The sequence below is a fragment of the Lacerta agilis genome, chromosome 8 (assembly GCF_009819535.1).
Source record: "Lacerta agilis isolate rLacAgi1 chromosome 8, rLacAgi1.pri, whole genome shotgun sequence".
In the NCBI taxonomy this organism is placed as follows: Eukaryota; Metazoa; Chordata; class Lepidosauria; order Squamata; family Lacertidae; genus Lacerta; species Lacerta agilis.
Window position 1 is genome coordinate 55,101,538 of NC_046319.1, and position 12,154 is coordinate 55,113,691.

General features: G+C 49.4%; 1 protein-coding gene across 1 annotated transcript; it reads right to left on the bottom strand.

Moving 5' to 3' along the window:
* Nucleotides 1–5,221: 5,221 nt before the first annotated feature.
* On the bottom strand, nt 5,222–9,270 carry MARCKSL1 (MARCKS like 1). Its single transcript, XM_033157642.1, has 2 exons — nt 8,895–9,270; nt 5,222–6,796 (listed from the first exon to the last, which is right to left on the bottom strand). Exons 1-2 carry the CDS (start codon nt 8,991–8,993, stop codon nt 6,140–6,142), a joined length of 756 nt encoding a protein of 251 aa, XP_033013533.1. The 5' UTR covers nt 8,994–9,270; the 3' UTR covers nt 5,222–6,139.
* Nucleotides 9,271–12,154: the final 2,884 nt, after the last annotated feature.

Here is a 12,154-nt window from a genome sequence, read left to right on the forward strand (position 1 = left end):
TTGGGTAGTGAATTATTTTCTGTGTATAGATGAAAAGAAACCAGTAGAGGCTTTCCTGCCACCTCATGGTCTTTGCCTCAACAAAGCAGGGAGCAAGAAAACCTGGCCCTGTTGGCTACTATTGTGCCTTCTGCCAGCTTCAGCTGGTGCATCCTTCCCAAGTAGATCTAAGTTTGTCCTGGTTATCTATGCCTTGGCAATGTCTATCTTCAGCTTATCAACTGTTACATTTGAGTGGTTTTTGAAGGCTTCATGAAGTTCAGTTAGTATAGCCTACAGGTTTTAGGCTATTAACCAGGCATTGCCAAGGTCAGCATATTTCACCAGTATTTATGAAGATCTTTAAAGTGCCAGTTGTAGTGGTTTCTTTCCGGGAACAACTCAAGGTGGTGTTTAAGCAGTTTATGATTCTGGAGAATCTCAAGGATGGTTTGCTCCTATATGAATCTGCCTATATAAGATGATCTATTAAAATCAGTACAGATCCAAGACAGTAGAGTGTTGTTAAACTGCAGGCCAAATCTACTTCCTCCCTGCTTAGGGGTAACACTTTAAAAAGTCCAGCTGTGCCATCTATTCTTCCTTGCTTCCACTTGCTGAATGGTAGGCCCAGCTGTGACTGAATTTCTTCTGTCTGCCCCCTACCTTTTAGAGGTATGGCAACGGGCCATGGAGGAAAAGATTTTGTCTGGAAAGCCTTCCTGCCTCCATTTGCCAAGCACCAATGTTGCTGTTAAGCACTTAGTTTAAAAACATTTGGAGCATCTTTCCCCCTTAGATGCTTATGTGTGTATTTATGGTGTGAGCTGCTGTAGATGCCTGGTGAATTAGAATGAGGCAATGTGACATTTCAAACAGGTGGTCTTTATTTTAGTAAGGCTTTTGACAAAGTCCCCCGTGGTATTCTTGCAGAGATACTGATAAAATGTGGGCTGAAGAAGGTTAACTGTTAGGAGGGTTTGTAGCTGGTTGATGGACCAAACCGAAAGTACTCACAAATGGTTTCTCATCCTCCTGGAAGAAAGTGACAAGTGAGATGGTAAAGGGTTCTGTCCTGCACCTGTTGCCCAATGTTTTAATTTAAATTGAGGGGATGCTCATCAAATTTGCCGATGACACCAAACTGTGAGGGATAGCTAGTGCTGCAGAAAATAATCTGAATACAAGATGACCTTAACAGATTGGAGAACTGGGCCCAAACAAAATGAATTTCAATAGGGACAAATTTAAAGCTGTACAGTTAAGTACTACTGGCAAGTCAGGCATCCCCTGTGAAAAGAATCTATGGGTGGGTGGACCACAAATTTAACATGAGTGAACAGTGTGATGCAGCAGCAGAATAGAGAATGTTATTCTAGGCTGCATCAACAGAAGTATAGTGTCAGATCAAAGGAAGCACTTATTTATTGAACTTACAATAATAAATTGCAAGTAATAATCCCATTCTATTCAGCCTTGATCATACCACACCTGGAGTCCTGTGTCCAGTTTTGGGTGCCAGAGTTTAAGGATATTGACAAGCTGGGTTGTGTGCAGAGGGCAACCAAGACCATAAAGGGTCTGGAAACCAAGCCTCATGAGGAACAGTTGAGGGAGTTAGGTATGTTTAGCCCGGCAAAGAGGAGACTGAGATGATGATAGCCATCTTCAAATATCTAGAGTTGTCACATTGAGGATGGAGCAAGCTTGTATTCTGCTCTGGAGGCTAGGACCCAAATCAATGGATTCAAGTTACAAGAAAGGAGATTCCAACTAAACATAAGGAAGAACTTTGTGACAGTAAGAGCTGTTCAACAGTGGAAGAAGGATGTTCATAGAATCATAGAATTGGAAGAGACCACAAGGGCCATCCAGTCCAACCCCCTGCCAAGCAGGAAACACCATCAAAGCATTCCTGACAGATGGCTGTCAAGCCTCCGCTTAAAGACCTCCAAAGAAGGAGACTCCACCACACTCCTTGGTAGCAAATTTCACTGCCGAACAGCTCTCACTGTCAGGAAGTTCTTCCTAATGTTTAGGTGGAATCTTCTTTCTTGTAGTTTGAATCCATTGCTCCGTGTCCGCTTCTCTGGAGCAGCAGAGTGTTGGTGGTGCTGGGTAGGTAACTGAAGGCCGTTAACACAATTGGCAACTGAATCCCTTTTCAAAAGTAAACAGCAGGCATGTGGGCCAGACACAGCCTACCCACTCTCACTTTTTCCCCCAGGGGGAAAATAACACCCATTCATTCATTCATTCACACAAATAAGTTTCTCTCCTGCCCAACCCAATGAAAATAGAAGTATGGGAGCCCCAGTCTGAACCAGGACCAGCAGGGCGGAGGGTTTAAAAGGCTATTCCCCAACCTATCCATACAGCCATATCACACCCTTCAAGTTCCTTTTTATAAAGTGTCATTCCTGCAATTGCAAATTTTATGAGTGTTGTTTACTTGGGCCATGTTTCTACAAACCTCGCATCTTTACCTAAAAACATGCAAACTAGGATCAGCCCAGAAGTCCACTGGGCATCCACATGACTGCAGGAATGGAAGAAAAGTGGAAGTGACCATTCCACTGTTTAGCCCCAGCTGCTGGTATGTGAAGGTAGACTCCCTCTGAACACAGATGCTCTAAGAGGTAGCATGGCTAGCAACTCTTCCTTGGCCTGTTCCAGAGGCTTTGCTTTTTTCAAATGTTTTGTAGGAGCCGTCACCCGCACTGTGTGCGCAGCATGCACTCTAGAAGTAAATAGTGCATTGTAATTACAGCCTTCATCCAAGTGCCAGCTTTACTTACCTTGGTCTGCAGGTTGGCCACACACTTCCTGTGCACTTTAAAAGCAGCAATCTGCTCCACAAGAGACAAAAAGGATGTTTTCCTGTATTCCTGCTAAACAGCTACGGACACCTGCAGAAAAGAAGTCTTCTTCTAGATACCCACTTGCCATGAATGCTGCCATTGCGGACAAGGTAAGAGGTGAAGAACTCCACAGGCTGTTTAAATAAACACTTTTCCAGAACATACTATATATTAAAAATTTGGGGTTATAGAATTGGAAGGGACCATGAGGGTGATCTAGTCTAACCCCTTGCAATACAGGAAACTGCATTCCCATGAGCTCTGGTTTCCATCAGTGTTCCATTGCACCAGAAGCAGTTTAGTCATGTTGGCCACGTGACCCAGAAAGCAGTCTGTGGACCAATGCCGGCTCTCTTGGCCTGAAAGCAAGATGAGTGTTGCACCCCATCAGTAATGACTTAACTGTCATGGGGTCCTTTGCCTTACCTTAATACAGGAATCTTTTTGCCCAGCGTGGGGCTTGAACCCATGCCCCTGAGATCGTCTCATGCGCTACTGAGCGAGCTATGGTGGGGTGCACTGTTGGTATTCTCCCTTTCCAGTATATGAGCAAACAAGATACTGTAATTCTCATCCCTGCAAGTTATTGGATGACTCTAGGCTTCTCCATTACTTTGGCTTTGCAGGTTGCAACGGTCATGTAGAATTTTGAGGGGATGGGCATTGGGGAAGAGGAGAATTTGAATGCTACACTGGATTACTAGAGAAAGGTTGGAGTTAAAAACAACAACACACCAGTTAAACACCTAAGTACACTCTTGTGGCATTATTGCATATGCAACAAGGCACAAAACTAAAAGAAAAACAAAACTGAAGCAAATTAGAAGGGGAAAACAACTGAATGAATAAGCCTCTCTCAAAGGGATATTAGAATTGGCAGTATCCTGCATTTACTACATTTGACACATACCCTATTTTTTTCAATTTGCACAGGTTAGCTTTAGTCTCATTTCAAAACAAGCTGTTCCAAAAAAAAAAATTCCATACTGCCCAGAAAGCAGGAATACAGTATACATAGCCCCATAGCAAATCTGTAAAATATTCTACCCCACATTAACAGCTGCAGTGGTTAATGAAATACACACAGCTCCTGATGTGCTGTGAAGCTTTATCTAGTCTCTTGCAACCCATTTCTTGGTTTTTGTCACACCTCACAAACAGCTGTACAGTTAGGTACCCATCCAGTTTTGCCTTCTTCAACTTAAGACTCTTGCTCTCCCGTCATATAGCAAAGGCAGCTGAAGCATTACAATGGCCGTTAAGAGACATCTCTGCCTGATCATGTAGGATGACTTAAAATGGCTGCCATACTGACTACTCAACATGGGTGATGCTGGCTTATAAAGAGTGCCTCCACCAGGCTGCTTCCCTCTTCCAGACCAGAACTCTAATCATTCGTACTCAAGAGCAGGGTCCCCGAGCATGTAGGCAGAGGATAAATATCCACCCCTCTTTTTTACTCACCTGTAAGCTACCTGAGGCACCAGAGAGCTCCATCAAAGCTTGACTTCTGTTAGGTGGTCACTGCTATTATTGGCCCAACAGCAAGTAATATGGACAGTTTTATCAGTAGGTTGACATCACTCAAGGTGTGGCACCCATCAGCATTTGCAAATTCAATATTTAAGGTAGATACTGAAGCCATGTTCCGTTTGCTTTGGGGCAGGGAGAAGGGAAAAATGTAGGCATGTATAGCATCAAAACATACCTAGCTTGCATCAAGGAGGGGAGGGGAGCTATTAACATGAAATTTGGCCTCCCAATCAAGTTAGGCAGCATGACAAGGTGAAGTTATTTCTTACCTGTTAACAAGGGAGGGGGAGGGGGGAACCACATCCAAATTCATTGCAGACCAGAAAGGGGCAGATTAACAGTATTTTGGGGTCTGCTCAATACACTGAAATTAATAAAGCTGCAATAGCAGATCCTTCAAATACATACAGCGCCTCTAGACATCTTCCCACTAGGCAGTTTGTTGATCTTTCTTCCAAGACTAAGCCAAGTCTTGGGGGTTAGGGTTCATCCTCTTCAGAAAATGAACTTTGTGCACCTTTTGTGTACTATTCCCACAGGGATACTGGCACATTAAGACACCCAAGATGCAAGCCTAGGCACTCTCACCCCCACTTTGCAAACTACTTTTGGAGTGGGTGAGGCCAACACCCAGCACTCGCATATGCAACTTGCAGATCCATACTTTGGAAAATGTGAAGAATGAACAAATGTAGGTAAAGGGTGTATTCCACACCCACCACTGACTGAGGAATCCCAATAAGGGATTTGGGAGCTTAGCAAGTAAAAGAATTCTAGTTTTGTGTCAACAATTTGACAGCACTCCTGAATAGACAGCCAGCATTCCTCAGATAATAAGGACCCAAGTCTAATCCATAAAGGGGTCACCATTTATTCCTTTCAAATGTTACAATAAGACCCATACAACTTATTTTTTTTTTCATTTAGGAGTTAGAAAATTGCAGATCAGAAGTTGGGCCATTAAAAAATTATTTACAAAGACAATGAAACAAAAAAACTGAAGTCACAGCATACAGCCAGCACTCTCCCTCACCCCCTGCCCCCCCACCCAAGTGCCCCCCCTAAATAAACCCCAAATAAGTTCTCCCTCTGAAGTCAAATTAAACACAGTGGACTTACAAGCTTTATAGTTTAAAGCCAAGAGCAAGACATTATAAAAAACTAACCAGATTAGCTTTTAAACTGTTGGTTTCTATAAAAAGCACAAAATACTTTTAAATGAAGTCAGAACCAGGAATGTAAACCAAGAAGAGATAAAAGAAAATATCCGTTTTGAAGAACGGTCAGTTGCTGGTTTATTGGACTCCTTTTCTTTTTGAAAAAGCTGCTTTGAGGATTAGTAGAAACAGAAGATCAGAGAGAGAGAGAGAGAGACCAGAACCCGGTGTTAATATCTGGAGTCTCATTAAACTGAGCAAATTTCCAGTTGCATCCAGGAACAGTATTTCCTCCATAAGTTTCAGAAGGATCTTAAGAACGCCTACTCCTGAGTGGTAGCGGTGGCTGTGCTGGGCACCAAGGATCCAAGTTGGTTTTTTGCTTAACTGTGTTGGATGAAGAGTGAGAAGGGGGGGGGACGGGACTGGAGTGAAAGCTTGTCAGTTCTACGCTGAGAGACTTGTGTTTGTGGCATTGTGTGTTTGGTGTGTGTATTGTGTGAACAAGGCAGCAGTTCCAAAGGGGTTACTGGGGATGAGAAGGATGGCACAAATAAGTCTCTTTTTTTTCCTTTTTTTTTAAGTTAGGTGGACATCATTAAGCTGCCTCTACTCTTCCTTCTGCTCAGCAGGTGCAGGACTGGGCTCCGCCTCTGCTGGTTTTGAGGTCTCTCCTGGCTTCGTGTCCTCCTGGCTCTCGCTGGGTGGCGGCTGCTGCTTCTCTTCATCCTTCTCTGGTCCTTCACTTGCCACTTCTTCTTCTCTCTTGCTCTCTGCTTCCTGCTGGCCCTCAGGGGCGGCCGCCGTAGCAGCGGGCTCAACTGGGGCGGCCAGCTTCTCCTCGGGGCTCTCCTCTTTGGTGGTGGTCTCCTGCTCTGACTCCCCTGCAGCACATGCCAGGTTCTCCTCCCCCTTGGCCTCCGCCTTGCCTTGCTCCTCGCTGGGGGAGGACACGGCTGAAGCATCGCCGGCCTCCTTCTTGGTCTTCCGGAAGGAGATGCCGCTCAGCTTGAAAGACTTCTTAAAAGAGAACTTCTTCTTCTTCTTCGGGGTCTCTTTGGGAGCTGCGGCCGCATCCGCGGCCCCATCTGCCGGCTTGGCTTCTGCTCCTTCGGTGACGGGGGCTGGCTCGATGGCATCGCCGCTGCCTGCTTCCAACTTTGCTTCCTCCTTGACCGGCTCCGCAGATCCGTTGCCGTTGAGCGGGGTGGCTTCCCCATCAGCTTTGGGAGACACGTCCCCGTTGATCTTCACGTGGCCGTTCTCCTGGTGGGAGAAGACAGAACTTGCTGTTTTTACAGGTCTCAAAGCCAGGTTTCAAAAGGCATTTTACTTAGGAAGATAAACCACTAAACCTCAGTGAGAACTGCAGGAAAGCAAACCACCACCACAGTACTTGCCAGGCAAGGCAATCCCAAGGTTACACAGCCCCCCTCCCACTTTTGTGCTTTTCTTGCACATGCTTCAGGGAAACACCCAAGTTGCAGGTAACCAGCGTGCCCCTGATGTGGAGAAAGATGTGTGCGCTTGCACCTTGTAGGACAGAGTAAGCCCTGTGAGGGTCACCCATTACAGGAGATTCCCCAGATACTAGTCGCTGAAGGAGAGAAGAGGGAGATTGTGCTGCTTGTGGGCTTCCCACAAGCCACAGTGGGTGCTGTCAAGCTTGTCACGGTGGGACCCTTCCCTGATCCAGAAGGGGCTATTGTATTCTTACCGGCAAGAATAAGAATGCTTTGGATCTGTCTGCCTAAAAGCCTAGTGGTCTCTGCTGTTGGCATACCCAAAAGGAGCCGCCTTCTATAAACTGAACTCCGTTCCTCTGCACCCCCTCCAGCAATTTCTCCATAAACAGATATACACGGGGTAGGGTACATTTCTAGGTGCCCCCCTCTCAATGCTCTTTTTTACCCCTTTCGGGATTTGTTAGGATCCAGCCGCCCATTTGAATGGCAGTGCAGAGAAGGGGGGGGGGCACAGATTGGAAAGAACCCCATTCTACACTACCACAAGGTGGCGCCCGCACTCCAACAGCTTCTCGGGGCGCCCCGTGCGCGGTTTGCAGGGGGGGGGGGGAGATGAGCGCCCGCGGGAAGCTCGCCTCGATGCAGGCAGCCAAAAGCGCTGGGGGCGGCGGACGGACTACAAATCGGGAATTCCCACCCCATTCGGGAAATTGGCCCGTTGCAGTTTTTCTTTCCAGGCATGATGTTATAAAAAAGTCCCTTGGATTTCTCCCTCTGGCGGTGTTTGGGGCGAGACCGAGGGGCGCGTCGGCGAAGCCCAATTCGGGGCTCGCCCGCGCCCCACGATTGCACAGAGCAGTCCCTACCCCCTCGTACAAAAAGGCTCCTCTGTGCACGTTCTACTCCAAAATCTGGGTCCCACCCGAGTCCAAAGGTGGGGCGGCGGCCCCTTCTTCCAGATCTCATATTTGCACTAAGCGCGCGAGCACGTCTATGTGCACCCTAGTCCGGCCTTTATTTTGCAAAATGCAAAAAAAGGTAGCAACCGCTTTCCTTTGCAAAATGCACAAAGATTCACAGCTTTTTTTTTTACCTTCACCTCCCCCCCTCAAAAAAAAATTGGCATCTGCTAAGCACCATATATTAAGCAAGCGATCTTCTCTGCTCTTCACCCCACCCCAGCCACAAAATGAAGCCCCTCATCGGCGAGGATTTTTCTGCCCCTCGGTGCGAGTTATGCGACGCGGCACAGCGCAGCCCCCTCCCCTCCCCCTGCCGCGGGTCGAGCCAGCCGGGTCCTTCCTTTGTTTCCTCTGCAAACAGCCCAGCCGCAGCCGAGCGAGCGAAGGAGGGAGGGTCTCCGCTCCTGTCGCCGAGGAGGGAGCGCCAAACAAAGGCGGACCACGGCGCCACTGTCTCCAACGGATTGGGGGGGGGGGCGCGGGAAAGAGCGTAAAGAGGGGCGCTGCTGCGCGGATCAGAACAGAGCTATAGTTTAAAAAAAAAAATCAAAAAAATCTCGCTTTTAAGCGAGGCGCTCGCAACTGAGCCCATTCAACGAGCGTGGCGGTTCAACGAGTTAAAGCTGCTCGGAAATTCAAAACGCGCGTCCGGGGAAAGCGCACGGCAGCCAGCGCGAAAATAAAAGCGTCCACGAGAACGTGGCGCGGGCGGCCGTTCCTTCGAAGCCCAAAATCCGGCTCAGTGCGATTGGGGAGTGGGGGGCACAGGGAAGAAATCGAGTGCGACTATCTCTTTCCCCCTCCCCCGAGTTTCAGCCTTTCTCCGAAAGAGACAGACAATGGCATGGCGGGGGTGGGGATCTCTAAGGAGGCTGTTGGCCCCGTCGAAGGCGCGTAAGCTGAGGATCCAGTGCAGGGGCGAGGAAGGAGACCCACCTGGCCGTTGGCCTTGGAGGGCGAGGCGTCCGCGGCGGCGGCGGCGGCATCCTGGGCCATCACGTCCCCCTTGGCGGCTTTCGAGCTGTGGCTCCCCATGGCTGCTGCTGCTGCGGAGCGAGGCGAGTCACACCCGAAGACGGCTCCGAAGTAATAATAATCCCAGGACGGAAGGGCGGGCGCTGGGCAGGAGCCCCGGGCGCGCCTTTGGCCAAGGCTCCCCCCGAGAGGAAAGAGCGCCCCCGGGAGGAGGAGCTGGGATCGGGTCCGACGGCTGCGACGCACCCCCCTAGCTGTGCCCACTCCGGCTGTGCGCGACCGAGCGACCACCTCCGCCGCCCAACTCGTCGAAGCTGCGCTGCTTGAACTGCCGAGGCTGCGCCAAAGCCGCGGCTAATAAGAGCGCCCGGGTGGGGGGAGGCGGGGCCGGGCATTTAAACCCCCGCCCAATGGGAGGCAGAGCCAGGCCTGGGGATGGGTCTCTCCCGCCGGTGGGGAAGCGCTGGCGAGCGGCAGGGAGTGGCACGGCTGGGCAAGGGGGGGACCCTGGCCCTGGGGAGCATAAGCTAAAGGGGATCGCCGCCAGGGGAGTTGGGGGGGGGCGGACTGGCACGTGGAGGGCGGTGGCCGGGGTGGGTCGGGCGTGGAGTTTTTATTGGGCAGCCTCTGGATGTTGGATGGATGTCTTGGTAACCTTGGGAGTCGTGGCGAACAAGAGTGCTCCTGAGCGAGTGCAGAGCGCACCTCGCTCCTCACAGCAGGTGGACAAGAAGTGCTCTCCAGGTGTTTGTGAACTGCAACTAGGGCTGGTGGGAATGACTGCAGCCTGAAACGTCTGGATGCTTCTGGATCGCCTGAGCTGGAGGAGTCAGTTCCAAAGGGTTGCACTGGATCACTGTTGCTGCTCTGTCCATTGGGTTTTGCCTCCATCTAAAATGAGGTCAAAAGCCCATTGAGCACAGCATTGTATGCTCACAGCACCTGCAGGACCAGAGTGCAGCAGCAGCAGCAGCACTTCTCACTTGTGATGTCCAGCAATTGGGGTATTCAGAGGCACCCTCCTCCCAGTAAAGGTGGCCATCCAACCTCTGATAAAAAGCCTCCAAGGAAGAAGAGCTCACTTCCCTCTGGAGAGTCCCTCTGGAGCAGAAGGGAAAGAGCTTGGTCCACCTTCCACATGACAGCAGCCCTATAGATATTTGAAGATGGCTCTCCTATCGCCTCTCACTCCTCTCTTTTCCAGGATTAACATACTCATTTCCCTCGTCTGTTCCTCATAAAGCTTGGTTTCCAAGACACTTTATGTTCTTGGTCACCCTTTGCACACGTTCTAGCTTGTCAAAATCCTTAAATTGTGGTGCCCAGAACTGTGGAAGTTATTTATATTATTATTTATTTATACATACCCCACCTTTCTCCCTGACCAGGACTCAAGGTGGCTTACAGATAAAAACAAGAATCGCTAAAAACATAGAAAAATCAAATACTTAATGGAAAAACATCAAAACACTGATAGAATTAAAAACTATATACATATACAAAATAGGTTTAAACCATACAAATAGCACAGCACCAGCCCTTTAACTAAAGCAGTCAATTCCCAAAAACCTGTTGGAACAACAAAGTTTTCACCTGCCTGCAGAAGGACAACAAGGAGGGAGGCGGCCTATTTTTTCTAGGAATGAGTTCAAAAGAGCAACTGAGAAGGCCCTCTCCCATGTCCCTACCAAGTGCGCCTGTCATGGTGGTGGCAAGACCAAGAGAAGGGCCTCCCCTGAAGATCTCAAAACCTGGGCAGGTTTGGATGAGGGAGTGTAGTGTGTAGGGCTTTATAAGTCATAACCAGCACTTTGAATTGTGCCCAGAAACAGACCCGTAGTAGCCAGTGGAGCTGCTCTATTAAGAGAGTCCTGTACTTCCCATAACTAGCCCCAGGCAACAATATGGCTGCAGCTAATTGAGTTGAAGTTTCTGAGTTCATTTCGAAGGCAGCCTTGTGTAGCGCATGCTACAGTAATCCAAGCGGGATGTAACTAAGGCATGTCTCACTGTGGCCAAATCAGACATCTCAAGGAACGGGGGCAGCTGGCGCACTAGCTTCAATTGTGCAAATGCACTGCTGGCCACCACAGGGACCCGGGCAGCCATGCTCAGGGCTGAATCCAGGAATACCCCCAAACTGCAAGGCTGCGTTTTCAGAGGAAGCATTACCGCATCCGGCACAAGCTGAATCCCTGTTCCCTCTGTCTTGTCTGCGTTAAGTTTCAATCTGTTCACCCTCATCCAGTCCGTTACTGAGGACAGGCACCAGTTTAGAACTGAGACAACTTCCTTGAATTTTTATAGAAAGGAAAAATAGAACTGTCATCAGCGTACTGGTGGCACCCAACCCCAAAACTCCAGACAGCCTCTCCCAGTGGTTTCATGTAAACGTTAAACAGCATGGGGGACAGAACCGGACCCTGAGGGACCCCACGGGCCAATGGCTAAGGTGTTGAACAGGAGCCCCCCCAGCATCAGCACCTGGGTTCGCCACTCCAGGAAGGAACAGAGCCACTGTAGAACAATGCCTCCAAGTCCCATCCCAGCATGGCGGCCCAGAAGGATACCACAGCAGAACCAATAGGGACACACTCCCCTGTCCAGTTCTCAGCGTAAGCCATCCACCTAGGCGACCCAAGCCGTCTCTGGGTTCATCATATTTGAGGGGGCAGGGGGCCCCCAAGTTGATGCGCATTCCCATTCAAATGGTGTGTGTGCACTGCGTCATGTGATTGATTATGCAGGGCAGGGCTTACCTCAATATTTTATTCAAGTTAGCGCCCCTGGGGCTCATCTACACTTCCTCTTGTCCCACTGCTTTCCCCTGGTTGTGTGGGTGGGGGGTGGGGGTGGGGAGAGAACCACTCTTTAGCACTCAAATGGCAGTTCGGGTTTTCTCTGGATTGACAACTGGAAGAACCCGTGGGTTTTCCCTGGGAAAGGAGCGGGATGAGGGGAGAACCGCTCAGACCCCTGTTTTCTAGGCACGGGACATGCAGAAGTGTGGATGATCCCTCGGTCCCATAGCCAGGCCTGAAACCTAATTGAAATGGCTCAAGATAATCAGTCTCCTCTGGAAACCCCTGGAGCTGAGATGTTTCATGCAGTTTTGGGTTTAAGGGAGTCCCATGGAGAGTGGTCATCCCAGCACAGTAAGACAGGCCATCTTCAGGGGCTCATTCCATCAGGTGTCCCTGGCTTCCCACACTCTGAAGTTC